The 24,192-nt window shown below is 49.4% G+C and overlaps 2 protein-coding genes across 5 annotated transcripts in view; one reads left to right on the top strand and one right to left on the bottom strand.

Moving 5' to 3' along the window:
• Window positions 1-5,703, top strand: Sh2d2a (SH2 domain containing 2A). 4 transcript variants are annotated; one of them, XM_021158925.2, is made up of 7 exons: window positions 1-89; window positions 624-778; window positions 1,346-1,527; window positions 2,046-2,135; window positions 2,294-2,462; window positions 4,736-4,864; window positions 5,080-5,703. In XM_021158925.2, exons 1-7 carry the CDS (start codon window positions 56-58, stop codon window positions 5,419-5,421), a joined length of 1,101 nt encoding a protein of 366 aa, XP_021014584.1. In that variant the 5' UTR covers window positions 1-55; the 3' UTR covers window positions 5,422-5,703. The 4 variants fall into 4 exon arrangements, with proteins under 4 accessions (XP_021014584.1, XP_085691462.1, XP_021014583.1 ...); XM_085835336.1 differs by having other exon boundaries at window positions 4,736-4,888; window positions 5,089-5,703; XM_021158924.2 differs by having other exon boundaries at window positions 4,736-4,888.
• A 6,380-nt stretch (window positions 5,704-12,083) lies between these two features.
• Window positions 12,084-24,192, bottom strand: part of Prcc (proline rich mitotic checkpoint control factor) — a 28,435-nt gene continuing 16,326 nt past the window's right edge. Inside the window, exons 3-7 of the mRNA XM_085835783.1 lie at window positions 22,311-22,877; window positions 20,248-20,343; window positions 15,644-15,787; window positions 13,653-13,718; window positions 12,084-12,507 (exon numbers count right to left, since the gene is read on the bottom strand). Of these exons, the coding sequence (XP_085691909.1) occupies window positions 12,421-12,507; window positions 13,653-13,718; window positions 15,644-15,787; window positions 20,248-20,343; window positions 22,311-22,877 (960 nt within the window). The 3' untranslated portion in view covers window positions 12,084-12,420. The remainder of the gene's footprint in view (window positions 12,508-13,652; window positions 13,719-15,643; window positions 15,788-20,247; window positions 20,344-22,310; window positions 22,878-24,192) is intronic.

Below are 24,192 nucleotides of genomic sequence, written 5' to 3'. Positions count from 1 at the left end.
GAGATGAGCAGCTGCCGAGTGTGCACCTCCTTTGAGAGCACCCACACCTGCTTCTATGGAGTTCTGCTTGGCCCAGCCATGCCCCCAAGGTACGTGTAAAGGTACGTGTAAGGCTGAGGCCCTTCCTGAGCCTCAGCCTCCACTTCACAGCTAAGCAGTTGACCCAAGCCAGAGCTGCCTTAGTGTCCACTGCTTCTGCTCTATCTCTGGGGATCCACATCTCTGCATCCCTGAGGGCAGGGGACAGGATCCCAAGAGATTTTTAGGAGCCTAGAACGGGAGGGTGAAAGACGGAGGAGTCTAGATCAAGGGAAGGCCTGGCCTAAGGGACTACCTGTCTACGGGGCTTCCAGGCCTCAGAGCCTCAGCCTAGACCCCAGGGTTCTCCCTTTACTGACAACCCTTCTCTTGCCACCAGTCCCTTTAAAACACCTTGACTCCTTATTCCTATCCCTGGGATTCCCACCCGCTACCTCCCTGGTACACACTTGCACTTCTCCTGTCCTCATGACTGTCCCTGTTGGGAAAAGCCCCTTTGAAGATGTTTAAGAGCCTGAAGTACAGAAGGGAGGGAAAGATGGCCTGCCTCTGGGAAACCCCAGCAGCCTCCCTTGTGCCAACAGGGAATCATGAAGCTACTTCATCAACCTTCAGCACCTTCCAGCCAATGAACCTGACCCAGGGGAGATGCCAGGACTTGAATTGTGGGAGCAGGCCCAGCATGCAGGCTCTGAAGGAACAGGGGGTTCAGCTCAGCCCCAGAGCGACCCACACGGTGGTGAGTAGAAACCTAGGTGGGTGCAGCTGCCACATCCACCTCCATCCTCTCGAGGATGAGGGCGTGCGCATGAACCCATGTCAAGATGCAAGCTGGGGACCGGAAGCAGGGAGTGGGGAGTTCCTTCCTCCTGTACATAGCTACCCACTTCCCCTCAGTTCCTCTGGCCCTGAAAAAATCTCAGGCCCAGTCATCAGGGGACCAGGACACAGTACACTGACACCAAATGCAACTGTCTACATGCTGTGCCAGCACGTCCATTTGCCCAGAGCATTCCAGATCTTTCTTCAGTCCCCTTTCCTCTCACCCACCAGCTCAGTCTCCTTTATTAGAGATGAAGTCACCCTCCCCTGGCCTGAGGTGACTTCCTGTACCATCTCCTGCCCTCTGGGGCCTGTATGGAAGATACAGAAGGAATTTAAGTCAGTGGCCTTGGAAAGGACTTTCTGGGCATTCTCCCCCTAAAATAGACTGGGGGAGGGGCTGGAATGAGGATAAACAGGAGGCAGCTTGGGGTCAGAAGTCCTCTAATCATGGCCGCTTCTGTCCCTGACTTCTCATGTCCAGGCCTCTGCCTCAGCCCCAGGAGCTGCCTGGGTCCTAGGGAATGCCGACAGGGCAGAAGAGGTGCCTGGGAAAGGTGACCTGTCATTGCAAGCCGAGACCAGAGCATGGGTCCAGAAGACCCAGGCCCACTGGCTCTTGCTCAAGACTGCCCCTCTTTGGTTCCATGGCTTCATCACCAGAAGGTGAGTCACAGAGGAAGGCACAAGGTCCTGAGTCAGTCAGGGAAATCCTGACAGCGAGGACTCTAGTTTCCCAGGCCTCCGTCTCTCTCAGCTCTCTCCTCCATTTCCTCGCTCTCTTTTTTAAAGGTTTACTTATTTAAACACACCAGAAGAGGGCATCAGATCCCATTGCAGATGGTTGTGGTTGCTGGGAATTGAACTCGGGACCTCTGGAAGAGCAGTCAGTGCTCTTATCTCCAGCCGGATTCTCCATTTCTCAATCCTTTTCTCTCTCATTATCTCCAGCTTTCGACTTCTAAACTCTATTTCTTTAACTACCATGTCTGTTGCTGCTGCAGCTCCCCCTCCATGCTACCCTGCAGATGAAGCCCAGGGTCTTTTGAGTAGGACCCCTGTCCCCTCGTCTTCATTTAGTCTTGGTAGGCTTGCTTGGGGTGGAGGTGAGGGGTCCCTTAAGAGAGGAGACAGAACCGAGGTCGGTCGTAAGAGTCAAAACCAGCCCTACACTTTCTCTCCAGGGAAGCCGAGAGGCTGCTACAGCCCCAGCCTCTAGGATGCTATCTGGTGCGCTTCAGCGAGAGTGCTGTGACCTTCGTGCTGTCCTACAGGTGAGGGGCAGTCCTTGTTGACCAGCTGGAGGCGGGCTTCCTGCTAAGGGGCAAGCCCCTGTGCTTACCCACTCTCTCCAAGGAGGGCTCAGGGTTCTTCCCCTCCTCAGCCTGGTGGGGGAAGAAATGGCAAGTCTGACTCAAAGTGGCCCCTCCAGGAGCCAGACCTGCTGCCGTCACTTCCTCCTCGCTCAGCTAGGGGATGGGCGCCACGTGGTGCTGGGTGAAGACAGTGCCCATGCGCAGCTTCAGGACCTGCTTCAACATTACACAGAGTGCCCCCTCAGCCCCTACGGAGAGATACTCACCGAACCCCTCGCTCGACAGGTGAGCCCTTTACCCAAATCCCATAACTAAGTGTCGCTGCCACTGCATCCCCACCAGGTCCAAGTTACTGGCCTCTCTGCCTTTCTCATCCCAATCCATGACTGGCCACACTGGCTTACCCACACCTCTTCTAAAAAGGTCTCCTTTCACGACCAGACCAGCCACAAACAGCAGAGTAACGAGAGGCAGCAGAGAGGCAGTCAAATTAAGTGAAGTTTACTGAGTCTCCAAAGCAGGGGTGAGTGGGAGAGGTCCCCAGACAGATGGACATCTCGCTCATAAACCCTACTACAAGTAGCAATGGCAGACAATCCAGTGGTGGGATGATCATGTGTGGTGGCGGTGGTGTATGCTACTTAGCTTAAGAGAAGCTCTCAGGGGACCTCCACTTTCAAAAAGTGCAGACACTTAAGACCATTGTGTGTTGAGCCAGAGGTTAAATACCGAAGAAATAAACAGTGACAAATATACCCATATTTATCTCCTGGCCTTCGTGCGGCATCTATTCTAGGACAAGGCAGATGCCATAAGTGATACAGAGAGCACACTGATAACAGAAAGGATGCATGCTAGGAAGGAAGCCAAGCAGAGATGGAGAGCAACAGGGTAGGCAGTATGTCACACAGGGACAGCAGAGAAGGTGGGGGACATCTGAACAGAGGCCTGGATGGTGTAAGAGGGAGCGGTGCAGACGGCTGGAGGGAAAGCATTTGGGTTGGAAGTTACAGCAGGGGCAAAGGCCCTGAGATGGGAGGATGTTTGATGTGTCTGAAGACTGAGCAGTGAAGAAGCAGCCTCACTGGATGACTGATGGATGGAGAGGTCGGAAGTGAGGTCAGAAGGGTGACGTGACTTAAGGGGGCCCTGTGGCTCTCACAAGGCTCTAAGGTTTTATTCTGAATAAGATTTGATTACACTGGGGACTTAGAAGCAACAATCTCACCTGACAGGGTGGTGAGGGCCTGACCAGGCGGCAGGAGATGAAGATGGCTACAATGTTTCAGAAGGTGATGGGTGGCCAGGGCCAAACAAGGCCACTAGAGATGAAGACAGCCACTATGTCAGTGTTTCAGCCAAGCCTTTGATGGCTAGCACAGGGAGGTTGAAGGAGTAAGAGAGGGCCTGCTGGCTGTTTAGAAAGTGGAGCAGGGTCTTTGCAGAACAAATGAGGAACGGAAAGACGTCTAGATGAAGGCTAGAGAAGGAGCCTGTCTGAGCCAGGTGTGGAAACATTTGTAGGCTGAGGTGTCAAGTTGGAAGCTGGGGGCTCAGAAGTAGCTGGAGGGGCTTGTCCAGCTCCAGACTACAGTTTCAGGCGCCAGATCCCCAGGAGAAAAGGCCACTAGAGTCCACAGGACTGGATCCAGTCGGGAACAAAGGTCAGAACAGGAACTAGGCCCAGCACAATCAAGCTTGAAGGTCTGGATCCTTCTAGAGCAGGAAGCCCTGGCATGGGCTAGAGAGACTGGGCAAAGAGGCTGCAGAATGGTGAGAGTGGGAACCAGTGGGGAGGTGTGTGCACCTGATTGGTGGTGCTGGCTGCGTGTGGCCTCAGAGAAGATGTGAGCCACAGGCGGTGGGCAAAGCACAGCTTGGGTTGGTTGGATGGAGAAGGGTGAGGTATTGAAGCTGACCTTCCTGCTGTTTGGGCAGCAGGGTGAACCTAGTGCTTTCTCAAGGAGAGGTGAAGTACAGGATGGACACCGGAGAAAGAATTCTCATTTGGATCTAGGAAGCCTTGAGTAGATCGTAGGTCTCCAGAAGTGGAGGGCACATGGAGCCCTTCGTGAAGCAGGCCTTAATGCTGAGCTAAAAACATAACTACTGTGGGATAGCTAGAAGGGAAGGTTCGTCTCTCCTGTGGTGGTCTCTACCCCTAAACATGTAGCTCCTGTCTTCATATATTAAGCTTCTTGAACCTGAAGAAAAAAGATCCAGCAATCATAGAGGTTGGTCCCCAGACCGATTGCTTTGAAGGCAAAAACTCTAAAAGCCTAAAGCCTCCTAGTTTTGCAACCATGAGTACAAATGAGACTGTCTTAGCCCTGAATTCCAGATAGTTCTTTGTTAGACACACTGGTGAGAAGAGTTTGTTTCTGTCCACAGTCTCCAGGCCCCCTCAACGCCTCCACCCCGCCTCTCTCACAGAGAGCCCAGCCCACAGCGCACTTCTTCCCCAGTCACTCCCATCCTCTCCGACCTAATTGCTGTTCCGGGATCACCTGATGCCCCCATCCCGCCCCAACCCTTCAGGTCTCCTTCTTTTCCTGTAGACAGCTGAGCCTGCTGGACTTTCCCTAAGGGCTGATTCAGACTCTGGAAGCAAAAGACAGGACCCAGACACCCAGCTCAGCCTGCTCCTCCAACAGGGCCAGGCCCAGGCCTCAGGACACACAGAGAAAGTATGGGCCTCCCAACACAAGGAGGTACTGTATTGGTCAACTCAACCTGTGGGATGGGGGGTGTTGGGGTGTCAGGGCCTGGAGAAGCGGACCCAGGACAGAGGAAGAAGCCAGGCTCTCATAGGTAGAGGCTCAGGCTGAGATGGGCCTGGCCTTAGACCCTGTCTTCACAGTTCTCATTAATTCTCTTCCCTGGTCTTGCCTTCTCCCCCTAGACATCCCAGGCATCCAGACCCAGGCCGCCCATCCCCGCCAAGCCTCAGCTTCCTCCTGAAGTCTATACAAGTCCTGCTTCACGACCTCATCAGGCCCCACCCATTAACCCCATCTACCAGGAGCCCGATGAACCCATAGCCTTCTATGCCATGGGGCGGGGCAGCCCTGGGGACGCTCCTAGTAATATCTATGCTGAGGTGGAAGGGCCATCGGGAACGGCGCCCATTGGACACCCCATCCTCCGAAAGTGCTGGTCCAGGCCTATCTCAAGAGGCCAGGTAAGGGAGGTACAGGGAAAGATAAGCTCAAGGAGGCAAGCAGAAAAAGGGAGCCCCTCCTGAATATCGGGCAAGGTGAAGGTCAGCGGGCTGAAGCGAGATGGAGTGTTCCACGCTGCTGAAAACCTTTGCCCAGCTCCAGGCCTGAGGCTCTTCCTGGACATTCACGTGGACTCAGCTTTGTCAAGCCCTACCTGCCCTTACTTCAGGTTTCCTTCAACCACTCTCCATCCCAGGCTGCCTCTCATTGGTAAGGCCTTCCTCACACACATGTGACACTGACCCAGCTCCCTGGAGAGCGTGACTGCCAATGGGCTCAGAGGAAGAGGCTGCCACACTGTGTGCTCACCCTCACAGTTTCCCCACAGAGTTTCAGTCATGTCTGAATGTGGTATTACTATTAAAGGAGTCAGACTCTTTCCCTTGTACCGCCTCAGGTCCTACTTCAGGCTTCCTCTCTGCTGTCACCAAAGGTCCCTGCTTGGCCCTCACCAGTCCAGCTCACCTGTACCCTACCAGCCTTCTTAACCCTGGGTCCATCCAGGCTCTGCCAGGGTTCCAAAGCCACTCCAACATCAATTGAACCAACCTCACTCACCCCCTGTGTGGGCGCGCGCGCGCACACACACATACACACACACACACATGCACCACGCACAGTGTCCTGTGTTCCACACCCTGATTGATTAACCCCCAGCACCCAGCTATCCAGCCAGAAATGTGGGGTCCCTAAACATCTCCATCCCCTTTGCTTCAGTCTCTGTCAATAATGTCAATTGCCTCTACCTCCCGAGTTCTGGGATTACCACTGTGTGCTCCTACAGTGTGTGGGATCAAACTTGGGGCTTGGTACGTGCTAGACAAGCTCTATGTCTGAGCCACACTGTGATTTCGCTGAGTGGCTTAACTGCCTTCCTAGTACCAGGCTTGTCAGCTTTGACCTGTTCTTCCCCTGGGAAGCCAAAATGGGCTCTGTGAGACAGCTGCCTGGCCCTCCAGCTCTTCCATACTGAGGCGAGGTCCCACTTCGTCAGCCCCACTTCAAGCACCCACACCATATTTCTCCAAACTCACCAAAGGCTACCAAGTCAGTCCTGCCCACAGCAGTCCCTACAAGCCTGCCCTCCTGCTGCCTGGCAACCCTTAACCCCACTCAAGACCACGTGCCCTTCCCCCTGCAAAGCCTTCCCTGGCCTGACCTCCCAACACACCCTTGCCAGGCTCCTGGTCAGCCCAGACTCCCATTGCTCTTTTTTTCTTCTATCTCCCCTTCCTGCAGAGCCTGATTCACTAGAGGCAGCCCTGGGGGATACTCAGCTATCTCTAAAGTACTGGCCCAGTGCTTGGCATGAAGCAACTGCCTCAGGGAGGGAGGGGGAAGGGAGGAGAGGCAGAGGGATGGGTGGGAACCTAAATCCGCTCTGGAGGACAAAGGGTTAAGACCGTATACCTTCTCCTAGAGACTGTAGCTCTGCCAAAGAGGCAGAGGGTATGACCCAGGGCAGTCCTTCTGTCTGCAGAGGACAGATGGTCCAGAGCTGCACTCGGAGGACTGTGTGGCAGAGTAAGACCCTGTCCTTCATCATGAGCCCCTCTGGCCCTAGAGGCTTGCCCTTTCTAGACAGAGAGCACTCATGGCTCCCCATCAGGCCTCATTAGGGGTAAGTCTGATCTGGGAGGGTAGCTTGGGGCATTTTGTGTCCTGAGACCTTCACAGACCCCTGGGTCCTCTCTTAGGGAAGGCAGGTGGGATAGACTACAGGTGAGCAAAGATTCATCTGCTACACGGATGGCGAGGAGGTGTCACCCCGCGTGCCAGCTCCAATCCATTGGTCTCGGCTGCCTGGCGTGCAGCATTGGAAGGATATTAAGGTCAGATCTAAGCTCAGCAGAAAAGAGAAGGTGACGGATGAGTGGCGTCTGCTGTGGGTGCGGGAAGGAAGGGTGAGCAGCGTTTCTTTCTCTCCTATCAATTAAGTCCAGTTCTCTCATTATGCAAATCAAGAAACAAGCCAGAGAAGGAGAAAGCCTGGGCCAAGGTCAAGGATTGAAACCCTTCTTCAGCATTCCCCATCCGTCCTCTGAATCCTCACTTCTCCACAAGGGACAGAGAGATTTCCTCAGCTAAGAAGCTGGTTGCTCTCCAGAGTTCTGCACTGGGACCTCCCTGCACTCCACCTTTCCCTGTCCCCTTAACAAGTCTGCCTTCCTTGCTCTAAAGCAGCCTGGAAGTCAGAGGACCAAATGTGGGATCTGTGCTTCCTCATAACAACACACATACCACACACACACACACACGCATGCATACACACACACATATACACATACACACACGAATACACACACTTGCTTGCATACACACACATGCATACACACACAGATGCATACACACACATGCATGTATACACACAAACACACACACACATACACACGCACACACAGGCATTCATGCATGCATACACACACACATACACACACATGATTATACACACATACACACAGGAATACACACACACACATGCATACACACACCCGCATACTTGCATACACACACCCGCATACTTGCATACACACATACATACACACACACACACACTGCTCCCTTCTGAAAGTCACCAGGAACCAAGGCAAGGAACTGTATGTACTAGGGAAGCCATCCTGCCTCCTGTGCCCTGGTTTTTCCTCCTGAAGAAACTGGACTTTAGGAAGCCTTGGCACTCTGAGCCTTCGCATCTGGGCCCCGATCCAATGGCTGCTGTTGTCTGAGAAATGTTTTGGTGAGAACAGATGTTAGGATTTGTTTGTTGGTCCTTGTCTGGCTAATAAATCATTAGCAACAATCTCCCTCCTCGGGAATCTATGTCCTTCCAGCTCCTCCCCAGCTCTTTTCTCTCTCCCACTGTCGCTCATAGGGGTCTAGAGGGTCAAAGACACTTAGGCAAAGTTATTGATCTTTTGGCTGAAAGTTAAAAACCATGAGGACAAGGACACGGACTCCCTTTGCCAAGTGCTTCTCCCTTAGCTGGGGTAGGCTGGATGGGCAGCCCGGGCACAGGAGTGGGTGCCTATAGAGACGGGCAACTCAGGACTTGGGAGAAGGGTGCCTTAGCAATCTGTGAGCCCTCAGAGGAGGCAGCTTAAGTCCTTACCTCACTCAGGAGCCCATCCCCCTCCCTGCCCCATTCTATAGGCCTTTCTCCCTTCTCTGCCCAGACTCACTTCAGGGCTGGCTTCCTGCCCTAGAGCTAAACTCCTCTAGAGTCCTAGCCCGGGAGCAGTCTGTGCTAGGTCCCACTTTCATCTCACTGGAGGCTTTCTGAGACTCCAGAGTCACCCAAGTCTCTGGAGGTGGCCTTTGCCACTGTTCCTCTCTCTGTGTAGCTCCCCACACAGCTGTTACCCTGATTCTACTACAGCTCATTTAAGGTAACATGTGCTTTTTGGGTCCTGTCTCAAAAACAAAAAAACAAAACAAATGAAAATAATGGACTGGCCCTCTGAACTCTAAGTCAGCTCCAATAAAATGTTGTCTTTGTAAGAGTTGCCTTGGTCATGGTATCTGACACTCTCCTGTTGCCTTGACTTCCCTGCCGTGACATGCTTAAAGTGTGAGCTAGGAAAAAAACAAAAAATAAAAACCCTCTCTCCCAGCTGATGCTTTTGTCAGAATATTTTATCCCATCAACAGGAAGAGAGACTAAGATAGCACTTCTCCCCGGCCCAGGCCCTCTGGCCCGGCCTGCTCTCACATCTGCCAACAGTCAGACTGTTCACACTGTAGATCCAGCTGTCCTCCAGACCCAACCTTTCGCCAGTGACTGATCCTCACACGACTGCCATTCCCTGCCCCTTGGGGGAATACAGCAGAAAGTTTCAGTATTGCCACTTGTACCTGCCTCGAGGATGAGAGAGTGGGAAGCAGTGATCCCTCCACAGATGCACTCAAAAGGGCTGATCATCCTTAGCTACCTCTATATGGTCCTCCCCCAAATGCAAGCTAAAACCAAACCCAGCCACTTTCCTGGGCCCCGTGCCATGTCGGCCAACAGCAGGGAGGAGCTGGATAGAGAGAAGCCCTCACTCAAAGTTCTCCATCTTTCTGCAGTTTGAGTCAGATCTTCAGCCACGTCAGTCTCTTCCACTCTTGTCCTGGCCAGTGACAGTACACCTTTATCTTCAAGGACACTGATGGTTTGTTTTGAGGATCTAGAACCCAAGCTGGCCTCGAACCCATAAACCTCCTTCCTCTGCCTTCCAAGGGCTAAGATAGGATGCTTGTGTGCTTCTCTCCTTTTCCCCCTTGACCGTTGCTGTTAGTCCAGTTTTAAGCACACATCATTTCTACAGCTATCTCTCTGATCCATTATCTGTCTTCTCTTCCTGTTCATCAGAGGAGGCCTATTTTCTTTTCTCCTTTTCTCGACCCCATGCCTTTTAGAAAGGGTCTCACCAAGTAGCCCTAGGTGGCCTGGAAATCAGCGATCCACCTGTCCCTGCCTTCCAAATACTGAGATTAGTGTGCCACCATACCTGGCCTACCTTTTGAATTTTGAGACTAAGTCTCACACTGTAGGCCTTAAATTTATGGTAATCCTCCTGCCTCTACCTTTAAAGTTCAGAAATAATAGGTATGAACTAACACACGTGCCAGCATTTCTCTTGGTGACTAAGAAATTCCAACCACAAGCCGGGCGTGGTGGCGCATGCCTTTAATCCCGGCACTCGGGAGGCAGAGGCAGGCGGATTTCTGAGTTTGAGGCCAGCCTGGTCTACAGAGTGAGTTCCAGGACAGCCAGGACTATACAGAGAAACCCTGTCTCAAAAAACAAAAAAAAAGAAATTCCAACCACCAAATAAAATGTCATCTTTGGTAGGATTAAAGAGTGACTTTCAAAAAATGTGGCTAGGAGCTGGTGAGGCGGCTTAGCAGGTAAGAGCACTTGTCCTTGCAGAGGACCTGGGGTTTGGTTCCTGGCACCCACACATGGTAGATAACAACCATCCTTAACTCCAGTTCCAGGGATCTTGATTCCTATCCTGACTTCCATGGGCACCTGGCATGCACACATGAATACATGCAGGTACATCTGCATAAATCTTTTATACTCTATGTGTATGGATATTTTGCTGGTGTGTATGTCTGAAGGTGCTGGGAATTGAACTCAGGTCTTCCAAAAGGTCAGCCAGGGCTCTTTTAACCTGAGTCATCTCTCCAATCTGGCAAAATTTTTAAAAATGTTTTTCTAGAGGGGGGGCATAGTGGTACATGCCTATAATCCCAGCTCTTAGGATACAAGATTTAGGTTTGGTCAGCCTCGGCTATACAGTAAACTCCAGACCAACCCAATTGCTGTAGTGACTATCTCAAAACACATTTTTTTTAAAAGGTAGATGCAGACCCCTTGAGCACTGAAGGTAAAAGGTCCACCTCCTGCTTCCCTGCAGGGTAAGGCACTTCCTACTACATCACAGTACAGACTCTGAAGAGAAGCTACTCAACAGACAGGGTGGTGACAACACAGATGGGAAGAGCTGCACCTAGAGTATGCCAGGCCCAGAGAGCACCTGGCACAAAGGGCTCTCAGGATCCCCAATGGGAGGCGGACCTCAGTCCTGGCCCTGAACCTCAGTGGACAGCAGGATATAGCTGATGCTCCCTGCTGAGAATGGCTGGATGTACACATCGGAACAACTACAGTCCCTGTGGGACTCAGAGCCCTGTCTGGCTCCAACCCGAAGTAGGTCAGATTTCAGATAAGCTGGTAGTTTTCCTGTAAGTGATGAAACCCTACAATGTACTTAATGAGAAACAGACGCCTCAACTTACCTCTGCACACAGAACCAGAAACTGAGATGTCTCAGTCTACTGGACCCTGGTCCCACCACAACCTCTCCAAACTGTTCCTCTGGCCATAGGCTTGCCTGTGGAGGTACGCTGAACACTACTAAACCCTACCAGGTATTCCCCATCTGCAGTGGGCCAAAGCCGGTGCCCTGCATAGCTCCTCTGCCTGGAACTGACAGGCTCTGGAGTCTTTATCACGCCATTCCTGGAGAGCAGGTAGGGCTCTGTCAGATCCCTGGCAGCTGACTCATGCACGCTGTACACTTTGTGATATTCCCTACTTGAGCCCTGCCTGAACTGAAAGGAAGATACTGCACTGCATATTGTTCCTGGTGTGCACATAGTACCCTACAGCTCCTAAGCCTGTATTCCCTTCCATATTCCTCCCTCACACAGAGATTTTGACGTCTCCATGGAGAGCTCTCTAGCCTTCAACTTCGATGCCTAGCTTGCAAATTAGCCATGTGATGAACACAACTTACTCCAAACCAGTCCATGCCCTTGACCTCAATGTAAATTTGATCTACTCTGGGGACAGGTTTTTTGCCACAACCTGCTGGGTGTCCCTTTATATCTACTGCTTCTTTTTCTTTGTGTTTTAAAGGTAGGGTCTTGTAACTCAGGCTGGCCCTGAACTCCTGATTGCTAAAATCACAGACATGCCACACCACACCCACACTGACAAGTCCATCTTGAGACACCCGAGACCAGCAATACTCTGCACTTGGGATCAAACGCCTGATATCATCCTGTCGCAGATAAGCCACCAACAGGTCCTGGGTGGTCAGAGGAGGAGGCAAAACACAGAGAAGCCCCTGGGGTGCGTGGCAGGACCTCTGCACAAGCTCAACTGAGATCCAGACACCTTGTAGGCAGCATCTGTCACACTCAATGTTTTATTTCAACAGACATCCCTGTTTTAAAAAAAAAAAAAAAAAATGGTGGGAGTTCACCATCTCATCACGCCCGACAAGGAGCACAACTCCCAACCAAGGCCGTAGATCCTCGGGGCAGCGCTCCAGTCTTTCCAGCCCAGCACAGAAAGGAGCTGCATTTTCTAACTTAAGAAAAATCTATCAAATATGTTCCTTCTCCCAGAGCTGAGGGCTGAGTCCTCAGGGTAGAGGTCCTGGACTTAGAGCAGCTGGGGTCCTGGAGGTGAAGCTGGGGCTGGGCCTCTATGCCAACGGAGATCCTGGGCCATCAGTCCCTGGGCCCTAGAATCCGTATTTGGCTTGGGTCTGCCGGCGACTGAGCTTGTTTTCTGACCAGGTGTTCTTCAACTCCAGCTCCCGCTCCTTAGCCTACAACACAAAGGAGGGGTTGGGAGAGTCACAGTGGGCACACAGACTAGGAATCACACCCACAGCCTTTGGACACGCTAAGCTCACACTGTACCACTGAACATCCCAGACCCAGAGGTTTTTTGTTTTTTTTTTTTTTAAATAAAACAGATAAAGTTGCTATTGAAAAAGCCTTCTGGGGGACTAGCAAGATGGCTCAGTGAGTAGAGGTGCCAGCCACCAAGCCTGATATAGCTGAGTTCAACCCCTGGGACCTGCATGGTGAACAGAAACAACAACAACAAAAACAGTGAAATTTGTCCTGACCGCTATACTCACATTGTGGTACACATCTATGTAAATACAGACACACAAACAATAAATAAAATGTATTATCAACTTTAATAAAAAGGATGGGCCGGGCGTGGTGGCGCACGCCTTTAATCCCAGCACTCGGGAGGCAGAGGCAGGCGGATTTCTGAGTTCGAGGCCAGCCTGGTCTACAAAGTGAGTGCCAGGACAGCCAGGGCTACACAGAGAAACCCTGTCTCGAAAAACCAAAAAAAAAAAAAAAAGAGAATAAAAAGGATGGAGCAGCCAGGCGTGGTGGCGCAGGCCTTTAATCCCAGCACTCGGGAGACAGAGGCAGGCGGATTTCTGAGTTCAAGGCCAGCCTGGTCTACAAAGTGAGTTCCAGGACAGCCAGGGCTATACAGAGAAACCCTGTCTCGAAAAACAAACAAACAAAAAAAACCAAAAAGGATGGAGCTCAGATGGTAGAGTTCTTGCAGGAAGCACTCAGTTCTATCCCTAGCACCTTAGAAACCAGAGAGACACGTGCCCATAAATTTCAGCACTCAAGGGGCAGACCCAAGGGAATCAGAAGTTCAAAGTCATCCTAGGCCTGGAATGCTTGAAATCCTGCCTTATAAAACCCAAAAGAATCCTATAAAAAGCTTCCCTCTTACATAACATGATAAATACCTGACTAGACTCCTGTGAACCAGAGGCAGGGGGGAATGATATTAAGAACACAGCCTCCCCCTAGTGGCCACATGGAGAACAAGAGAGCAGGCCTACCAAAAGGGTGGTGCCTGGCTCTGGTCACATTAACTCCCCTCCCATTCCCAAGTTTATGGAATGCTGTGAGCCCTGAGCATCCTCACCTGATGAATCAGATATGTGATCTGGTGTTTCCTCCGCTGCTGGCCAGTTGGCTGTTCACCTTTCTTCTACAAGAGAAAGTAAAAAGAAAAACAAAAAGCAGTCCTTAATTCACAGATGGAAAGACATAAATCTCTCATATGCCTAGACAGTATAAAGCTGACAAACCAAGGCATTAGACATACAGCCCAAATCTTTAGGGAGAACAAGGGAACTTGGAGCTGCTTTTGTGTCTGTATATTTATAAAGCTAACATTTTATTAGAGCCATTATGAAAAACAAATCTAAAATGAGAATGCTTGCTAGAAGCAGCCCATTAATCCCCAGCAGACTGGCTACTCTTTGAGGTCAGGGCAGGAGTTAGTCTCTTTGATAACCCCACTCTCCTTCTAGCCTGAGCTCCAGGCTCGGCCTGTGGACACTGGCTTGTAGTGAGTCTAGGACAGCTTTTATACCACAGGCATGTGATCTGCTGACCTCTCTCCAGACTTCCTATCCATCTGCCTCTTAAACCTTCTTCATTTCTGTCCTCTTCTCTCCAGCCTGGGCAAATGTCTGGTCTGGCTCCTACCTACCACTTACTAAACCCTCATCCATCCATCATCTTTGGCCGAATCTGTACTGTCCTATCCTATGACATGTCAACCACTTCCCTGGGACAACAAAGTTCACAAGCTCCTTCTTCCTCGATCTATCTTCCAACCTCCATCAGTAACTACATTCAACTCCAAACCACACGTTGATGCAAACGATTTACTGTCAAGATCTATACTGGTCTGAGCTTTCATTGTGTGGTTTTTCTGTCCTCTGCCAGAGCTGTCTCGGGCTAGAAGCTTTCTCGCCAGCCCCACCCAACTCTCAGAACTCCTCCCCAGAGTCTCCTCAGCACTTATGTAATCAATTTGCACTGTAATCATTTACACTCAAGTGTCCTTAAACCTCATCCCAATTCTGCTGTCAACTTCTTGGGGAGAGAGGGGACTCTATCCTTTCTTCTCTTAAAAAGCAAGCTCAACAAAATGAAATGGGACAACACCCTGAAGCTGGGAAAAGACCAACTCTAACGCTTCTACTCAATGCATTACAACTGTAATTGTAATGTTACAACTGAAGGTGATAACACACGGACGTTCATGCCTCCCACAGTAAGCACACACCGGCAGCTGCCTGTGATGATGCCTCTCAAGCCCAACCTAGCAAAGCCCTTTCTCCTAAGTGGTTTTTCCAGTAAACAATGATAGATCTATGCTGCTCTAACCACAATCCTTTGCTCCATCCTGTATGACCGCCAACATTCAGTTAAAATAAATGATGGGGGCCTGGAAGGCCATCTGTGACCATAGAACAAAGAAAAGCCAAGTTGGTGGTGGTGGGGTGTCATAAAACCTCGACCTTGGTGTTGCTGGCATGCAGCTCATATCCAGCTACCCCACCCATGGCCAGCTCATAAGTATCCATACTACTCAGTTGCTAAGTGAAGAGACTTTCAGCATACTGACTGAAGAAAATGAGCACAGGGACGGCCCTTGGTGTGGGAAACAAGAACAACCAGAGACAGAGGTTAGCTACAACAATCTATGGAAAAGTAGCAAAAGAAGAGCAGCATGCTTGGGATCCAGGGCCTAGAACCTCTGAAGATCTGCTGTGCCCACTCCCCAAAGACAGGCTGAGCCAGCTCCCACATCAGTAGCATGGAGACTGGTGTGATTAGAGAGCATCTGTAGATGCTGGCTGATCGGTGGGAAGAGACGTACACAGCAGCTGGGAAACCGACCAATCGTTCATTCTCAACAACCAGAGCGCACCAGCAGCCGGATAGCTGTTAAATTCTGTAAAGGTCCGGAAGGCAAGCGTTGTTGCCATGCAGCTTGGTGTACACTTCATTCCCATGGGCAATAGTATTTGCTAAATATAGAGGTATATTTAGATCACAGTAGGTCAGATGAGGTGCAGGCCTTCCAAGTAGGCCATCCAAATGGTCTTTCACACTTACTTTGCTGAAGGACTTCATGGTTTTCTCTTCTGTCAGTGACTTGGTCATCCACTGCTGAGCCCCACTGAGTTGGTCATCACCTTTGATCTCCACAAAGTTGATTTCCTCTCTCCCTCGGTTCCTCTTGCCCTGCAGCCGCTTAAACTGAAAAATAAAAGTCATCAAAACAGGAGTGCAGGTGTCTGGGAAGTGGGTGAGGAGAGCAGGAGACACTGCTAAGGACCCGCCGCTAGCCTAGAGCAGTGCTAGGGCTCTGTGCCCTTGGTTTCTCTCTGTGAAATAGATGTCTACCGGCTCCCATGGAGCCAGGTGAGGGCTGCTGCTCAGGAGGTCTCCTGGAGTCAGAGCCAGGGTGGCCAAGAATATTTGTGGAAATCCATAAGTGCAAACCAGAAGACTGCTTGCCTGAAAGGTCTATTCTTCATTTCTGTTTTGGACACAACCATGAAGCCTCAAACTCAAAATCCTCCTGCCTCAGTCTCCCAAGGATTAGGATTACAACTTTCAAAATGAGGGTAGGGGGCTGGAGAGATGGCTCAGCGGTTAAGAGTACTAACTGCTCTTCTGGAGGTCCTGAATTCAAATCCCAGAAACCACATGGTGAGTCACAACCATCCATAATGAGGTCTGATGCCCTCTTCTGGAGTGTCTGAAGACAGCGACTGCGTACTTCCATATAATAAATATATAGAAAGAAAGAAAGAAAGAGAGAGAGAGAGAGAGAGAGAGAGAGAGAGAGAGAGAGAGAGAAGGGTGGGCAGTGGTGGTGCTGCTTGCCTTTAATCCCAGCACTTGGGAAGCAGAGGCAGGAAGATTTCTGATTTCCAGGCCAGCCTGCTCTACAGAGTGAGTTCCAGGACAGCCAGGGATACACAGAGAAACCCTGTCTCGGGGGGAAAAAAAGAATAAAGAAATGAGGGTAGGCCAGGGGATGGTGATGCACACCTTTAACCAACAGAAGCAGATGGATCTCTGTGAGTTTGAGGCCAGCCTGGTCTACAAATCAAGTTCTAGGACAGCCAGGGCTATACAGAGACACTCTGTCTTCAAAACAAAACAAACTTATTGAGAGTCAGGGGCTGGAGAAATGGCTCAGCAGCTAAAAAGCACTGGCTGCAGGGTCCAGTCCCAGCACCCAAATGATGGCTTACAACTATCTAACTCCAGTTCCAGGTAACTGAAGCCCTCTTCTGGTTTCCATGTACACTTGCATGTATATGGTACACAAACATACAGGCAAAACACCCAAACGCATAAAATAAAAATAAATAAAATCAAAGGTAGGTGGGTGTGGCTTTTTTTTTTAAAGGAACTGAGGGTAAACTGAGTCTGGCCTGTAGCCCCAGCTACTTGGGAGGCAGAGACAGAAGCCTTCATGTTCAGAAGTTTGTTTGCTTTCTGTTTGATTTTGTTGTTACTTGGTGTCACTTTTTCTTTTTTATTGCATTTTATTTGTGTGAAAGAGAGAGAGACTGAGAGAGACAGAGACAAAGACAACACACACTCAGATCAAGGCACACAGGCAGAAATCAGAGAACAGCTTGTGGGAATTGCTTCCCTTTTTTCACAATGTAAGTAAAACTCAAATCACGAGGCTTAGCAACTGCCTTGTACCCACCTCCTAAGCCCAATGAAGCATGAAGAATCATAGCAAGACCCTGTCTCAAAAAATAAAGGGGAGAGGGGAAAAACTCTAAGATTTCTCCTCTAAAAATTCTTTCAGGACTGGGGATGTGATTCACTAATGTACTTACATTAAGTGTGTACTAAGCCCTGGTTCATCTCCCCAGCCCTGTATGGCACACATGTGTCATCTCAGCATTCTGGAGGCAGAAATGGGAGAATCAAGGTAATCCTTGGCTACACACGAGTTCAAGGTCACCCTCAAAGACAGACAAAAAACAGACAACCCAGCAGTTCTCTTTCCACCTTGTCTTTCTCACTGGATTGGTATCAGCCATCATCAAATTCCACCCCAAAGAATTCATGAAGAAGAGAAAATTGGGTGGATAGTAAGGGAGCCTCAAAAGGCCAAAGAATGCCGGGCGTGGTGGCGCACACCTTTAATCCCAGCACTCGGGAAGCAGAGGCAGGCAGATTTCTGAGTTCGAGGCCAGCCTGGTCTACAAAGTGAGTTCCAGGACAGCCAGGGCTACACAGAGAAACCTTGTCTCGAAAAAAAGAAAAAAGAAAAAAAAAAGGTCAAAGAATTCTCTTATAAAACTCCTGTTCTTTTGATCTCTGGAAGAAAGGGGGCAGGGGAGTTAACAAATAGGAAAAGGAAAAGGAAAAGACGGGACAGGACAACCGCCATCTGGGCATGGTAGGTACATACCTGTAATCCCTACAGTGAGGAGGGCAAGGCAGGAGAACTGCCATGACTTTTGAGGCCAGAACCTCTGGGTAGGGAAGGAGAGGAAACAGAAGGAAAAAAGGAGGAAGAAATCCAGATCACCGGGAGCACTGATCAGCTTCCGTGAGACCCAGGAGCTGGTGGGGCCTGTACAAGGAACTACCATGGTTACTCAGGGAATTGTTAGCTGCTGCTTGAGCTGAGAAGCCATGGCGCTGCACTTGCCTTAAGGTAATACTCAAAAACACATTCTCCCTTTCTTCAGTGTAAATCAACCAGTAATTCAGCCAGATGATCACTCAACTAAAAAACTAAGCTATGAGCCTCACTGAAAACAGATCTGGTCATGAGAGCAGACTCTTGCCTAGTCACAAGGGCAAGTACCCTAGGGAGTTTGAGAAGTCCTCAAAGGAGACTGGAAATGTCTCTCCTGTGTTCTCCATCCTGCGGAGAGCCCACACAGATGGGATGGCAAACATTCCAGCTGCCAGCATGAGAACCAAGACAACAGCATAGAGATAGCAGCACAACTCAGCAGAAACCATTTTGTGGAGCTGTGATACCAGCCCTGGCCTGCCCCAAACTTTCTTTCATAAGGAAAAACTTAACTGCTATTACACAAACTATTGTTGGGGTTTTGTTTGTTTGTTAATTAGTTTTAGATCAACTTAACACAAGCTAGAGTCATTTGGGAAAAGGAAACCTCAGTTGAGAAGATACCCCCACTAGATCAGTCTGTGGGCAAGCCTGGGGTACACTTTCTGATTGGTGACTGATGTGAGAGGCTCACTGTGGCTGTGGTCCTGGGTGCTACAAGGCAGGCTATGCAGGCAGGCCATGAGCAGCACAGCAGGATGCAGTGCTTTTCCATGGCCTCTGTGTCAGCGCTGGTCTTCAGGTTCCTACCTTGCCTTGCCTTCCCTGAATAATACAGACTACAGCTGGAAAGAAGAAAGAAACCCTTTCCTTCCACAGCTTTGTTTTGGTTTGGTTTTGTTCATGGTATTTTATCACAACAATAAAAAGGCTAAGACAATGTGTCTATATGTTATACGTACAACAAAAAATTAAGATGTAGTAAAATTCTTTTTAATTAAAAATAAACTTCCGCCGGGCGTGGTGGTGCACGCCTTTCGTCCCAGCACTCAAGAAGCAGAAGCAAGTGGATTACTGAGTTCAAGGCCAGCCTGGGTATACACAGTGAGTTCCAGGACAGCCAAGGCTACACAGAAAAACTGCCTCAAAACAAACAAACAAACAAATAAACAAACAATAAATAAAATAATAAAAGTAAACTCCCCATAATCCCAGCAGTCAGAAGACAGAACATAAAACTTGCAAATTCAAAACCAGTCTGGCCACATATCAAATCTTGTAACTTCAGATTTGAAACCTGGTATCAAAAATGGCCATTGATGGGCTGAAGAGACTCTGCCAAGAGTGAGTGCTGCTCTGACAGAGGATGAATTTAGTCTCCAGCATCCACAGCAGCTCCAAAGGGGCCTGACTCCGCTGGTCTCCGCAGCGACCTACACTTATGTGCACTTACCCTGACACAGACACATAAAGATATACATAACTAAAAATAAAATAAATCTTAAATTTAAAAAAATAGAAAGGCAGGCTGGAGAGATGGCTCCGTTAAGAGCACTGACTGCTCTTCCAAAGGTCCTGAGTTCAAATCTCAGCAACCACATGGTGGCTCACAACCATCCGAAATGAGATCTGATGCCCTCTTCTGGTGTGTCTGAAGACAGCTACAGTGTGCTTACATATCACTTATGGGCTTAGGATAGGGCTCTGTAGTCTACTACCTGACTAACAAGCACAGGTCTTGTGCTTGATCCCTAGCACAGAAAATAGAAAGCTATTTTGCCTTTGTGGTGGTTTAAAGAAGAAGTGTTTCCCATAGGCTCAGATATTTGAACACAGTCCGTAGCTGGTGGCACTGTTTGGGGAGATGGTCCAGTCTGCTGGAACACTGGTGCTGGGCTGTGAGAGTTTATATAGCCTTGCCCCACTTTCTCTGTTCTCTGCTTCCTGTGTGTGAATGGAGATGTGAGCTCTCAACTTCCCACCTGTCCCTACTGCCATGCAAGCTGCTTGACCCTATGCATGGAATAGCCCTATCCCACTGCAATGGTCTCTCATCCCTTTGGAACTATAAGCTCAAATACGCCTTCTATAGGTTGTTTTTGTCATGGTATTGTCTCACAGCAACAGAGAAGTAAGTAATACATTTGTAACTCACTGCTTCATCATCAATGAAAGAGGCATCAGGGGCAATTTCCTGGGGAGGGACCAGAGCCGGGTCCGGTGCAGGATAGTAGCCACCACTGTAGTAATCCTATAGTCAGAACAGAAAACAAATGACTGAGGGCATAATGAAGACAAGACAAAGCAAAGTGCATGGAAAAGGCCGATGCTGCACCAAAGCCCCTCAGACGGACCAGCCCAGATCTATTCAAGGGCCTACCCTCTGGGTCACCAACAGTCCCTGCAGCTCCCTCATGAGTACCATCCAGGCAGAGAGTTATTGCCTGAGAGAAGGTGACAAAGGATGCACATTCTCTCCTGCTGTGCCCTGCTCCCTTAGCTGCTTCCCTGTGTAACTCCCACATCACCTCTCCAGTGCCCTTAGACAGACCTGACCTGTTCTTCAGACACAACAACCTCTGACGTGAACAGGGAGGAAAGGCAGTGCTATTAGATCAAAAGCCACATCCCTTCACAGACCAGGCCATCCTCTCCCCTGCTTCCCCTCCTCCCCGACCCTCCACTCCCTTTCCTCTCTGCTGTACAGTTTCAGGGGGCTGCCTGGTCATGTGCAGTCCTGCAGTACAGGACTGCCTGTACTCAAGAATCACAGGCAGTCTGACTACAAACATGCTCCATGAGCTACTTGTTGCTGGGCATGGTAGCATACACCTTTAATCCCAGGACTCAGGAGGTAGAGGCAGGTGAATCTCTATGAGTTCAAAGCTACTCTGGTCTATGTACTAAGTTCCAGGACAGCTAGAACTATATAGTGAGATGCTGTCAAATAAATAAATAAATAAATAAGATGCTACAAAATTGGGAATGAACTAGGTTAAGAGCTGTATTCTTGGGCTAGAAAGATGGCTCATAAGAGCACTGACTGCTCTTCCAAAGGTCCTGAGTTCAAATCCCAGCAACCACATGGTGGCTCACAACCATCCGAAATGAGATTTAATGCCCTCTTCTGATGTGTCTGAAGACAGCTACAGTGTACTTACATATAATAAATAAAATCTTAAAAAAAAAGATACAAGTCACTACTCCAGTTAAGGATGAAAGACAGAGGCCATCTTGGCATTGCATGCTGTCTAGCTGAGGTTCTAGGGCACCTGTTTTGCAAAAAAAGGTTGTCTTGACAAGTCACTTTGACTCTGTTCGTGTGCTCCCTTATATGACACTGCCTGGTACCCAGAAGCTTACACCAAACGTCCCCATTCCTCAACATCTATGTTCAAAGCAGCAACTCTTAGTTCTAGGATTAGAGACCACTCCTTTCCTATGTTTGTTAAATCTCCCACAACCCTCAATAAACTTCCATTTTCAAAATTCTCTATTTCAGTAAGTGTCTCTTGCTGATCCCTGTGTTAAAGACTCGGACAGGAGATAGAGGAACTATTGGGAGGTGGAGTTTCCTGGAAGGAACAAAGGTCAATGGTGGTGTAATCCCACAGGATCCCATAGCCTTCTTTTCTCTTCGCTTCCTCTGCTGCAGTCCCATGACACACGGTCCAGCAGTAACGCAGCAAACAGATGCTCACAGGCCCAAAAGCAAAGCAACCACGGACTGAAGCCTGAGACCCTGAGTGAAAATAACCTAGTACCCTCCAGCATATCACCTGAGGCTTCCAGCACAGTGACAGAAAGCTAACGTGCAGAACGAAGGGTTAGCGGCATGAGTCACCCTGTAATACTCAGACAATTTACATCTGTTCAGAATAAAAGCAGTGTGTTTTCAGACCTAGTAGATATAAGAATATTAAGCAGGGGTGGAGAAATGGCTCAGCGGATAAGAGCACTAACTGCTCTTCTGGAGGTCCTGAATTCAAATCCCAGCAACCACATGGTGGCTCACAACCATCCATAATGAGATCTGATGCCCTCCTCTGGTGTGTCTGAAGACAGCTACAGTGTACTTAAGATATAACAATAAATACATCTTTAAAAATAAGAAAGAAAAAGAAAAGCAAAGTGACCCACAGGCCATATCACTGGTTCAAACCCTCCTTCAGCACCATGTTCCAATATTCCTGGGCTGCCCACTCTGTCCTTACCTACCTGATAATAAGCACCAGCAGCATTGGCATCGCCATATGTGGAAAACTGATTGTAGCTGTAGTCATCCCCAGGCTTCGGCATCCAGGGAGCTCCACTTGACCCTGCCGCCATCTTAAACTCAAGGGGGGCATTGGCTGCATCGTCCTGGAAAGCTGGTTCTGGTTCTGTGCCTGGAGGCAGCTCTTCAGGGACAGTGGGGACAGGGTAAGGGTATGGCTCAACTCCAGGTGGCTCAGCCTTGTCAGGGAGGGAGAAAAAGTTCTCAGGAGCAACTTCCTCGTCACTGTCGTCATCCTCCTGTGTTATCTGCTTGGTCACCTGCAGGGCAGCACTCTTGGCAGCAGCCTTGATGGCAGAGGGTGATGGAGTGGTGGTTGTGGTACCCAAAACAGGAGCAAGTGAGGCGGGCTTGGTCTTAGAAGCCAATCTAGAGGGCTTAGCATCTGAGGAGATATCTGAGGGTTTCCGGGAGAAGGCATGGGGCAGGAGCAACCTGTTAGTCTCTTTCACAGTCAGGTTTTTAGGTTGGGGGAGCAAGGCAGACAAACCAGTCCCCTCGCCGGATCCCTAGTGAGCCCAAGTTTGGAATGAGAGGGAAGAAAGACAAGTGAGACTTCATGTTATACAGCAGCAATATGACAAACAAGATCATAGTTCTGCACTTCTCTGAGGCCTGAGGCCCTTGATGCTCTGTTACATCACGCACTCAGGCCCTCCTTGTCCAGGACTTATATAGATGTTCTTTCCACAATGAAAGGCCATCTTGGCTCGGCTCTGCCCAGTCTCGATCCATGATTATCTGACACGGATCCTACCTGAACTCCGAGAGTCTTCAGTAAATACAGTGCATGCCCTCAATCTCACATTAGCCCTTCTTAAAAACCTAAGTCTTGAGTTGAGAGAAATTATTCAGTGATCAAGAGCACTATTCATCTTCCAAGCAATCAGGATTTAGTTCCCAGCACATATAGTGCAGCCCACAACCTCCAGTAACTACAGCTCCAGGGGATCCAATACCTTTTTCTGACCTCAGCAGCCATCAGGCACACATGATGCATATATACATATACACATATATGTACATATGTATACATATATTGTATATGTATATGTGTGTGTATGTATACACACTCATATACACAAAATAAAAATAAATCTTAAAAACAACCAAATATTCACCTTCTCCCTCCCTTGAAGTGGTAATTATTCAAGAACATTATTCTGCTTAAGAGATATCTGTACCTGTTGCTAAAAGCTCCTTCTGCCAACCCACCCAAGGAAAGCCCTCTGTGTGGTACATCGACTAATGCCATAAGCAAGCACTTAGCTTATCGGTTTCTATACTAATCGGCCCCACCCCTGCAGAGCTGCTCTTACTCATATGAATTGCAGGATTTTGCTTTCTGTATGCAAAAGGGCTGGTCTGTCCTAAGTATAGAGAGGTACCAATAGGAAAAGGACAGTGGAATATGATTACTGTGTCACTGTCCTGGAGCACCAGGGTATCTTCTCAGCCAAGAAATTCCCACAAAGAGTGAGTGAAACAGGATTTCTGAGATAAGCAGGCCAAGCAGAGGAGAGGTGTTCATTTGGAGGAGGACCAGAGTGAGGTGCTGGGGGTGGGAGGTCAGGAGCCCTGCTCCGGCCACCTTAGAACTTCTTTCTTGTTGTTGTTGTTGTTTTGGGGGGTTTTATCAAGACAGGGTTTCTCTGTGTATCCCTGGCTGTCCTGGAACTCACTCTGTAGACCAGGCTGGCCTCTCACTCTGTAGACCAGGCTCTGGCCTCTCACTCAGAAATCCACCTGCCTCTGCCTCCCAAGTGCTGGGATTAAAGGCGTGTGCCACCACTGCCGGACCAGTTGAGACTTCTGTTCATGCTT

This window comes from Mus caroli, unplaced genomic scaffold, assembly GCF_978045245.1.
Source record: "Mus caroli unplaced genomic scaffold, Mus_caroli_1 scaffold_3, whole genome shotgun sequence".
Lineage (NCBI taxonomy): Eukaryota > Metazoa > Chordata > Mammalia > Rodentia > Muridae > Mus > Mus caroli.
Note: the sequence above shows the minus strand (reverse complement) of the source record. Positions and strands in the feature narration are given on the sequence as shown.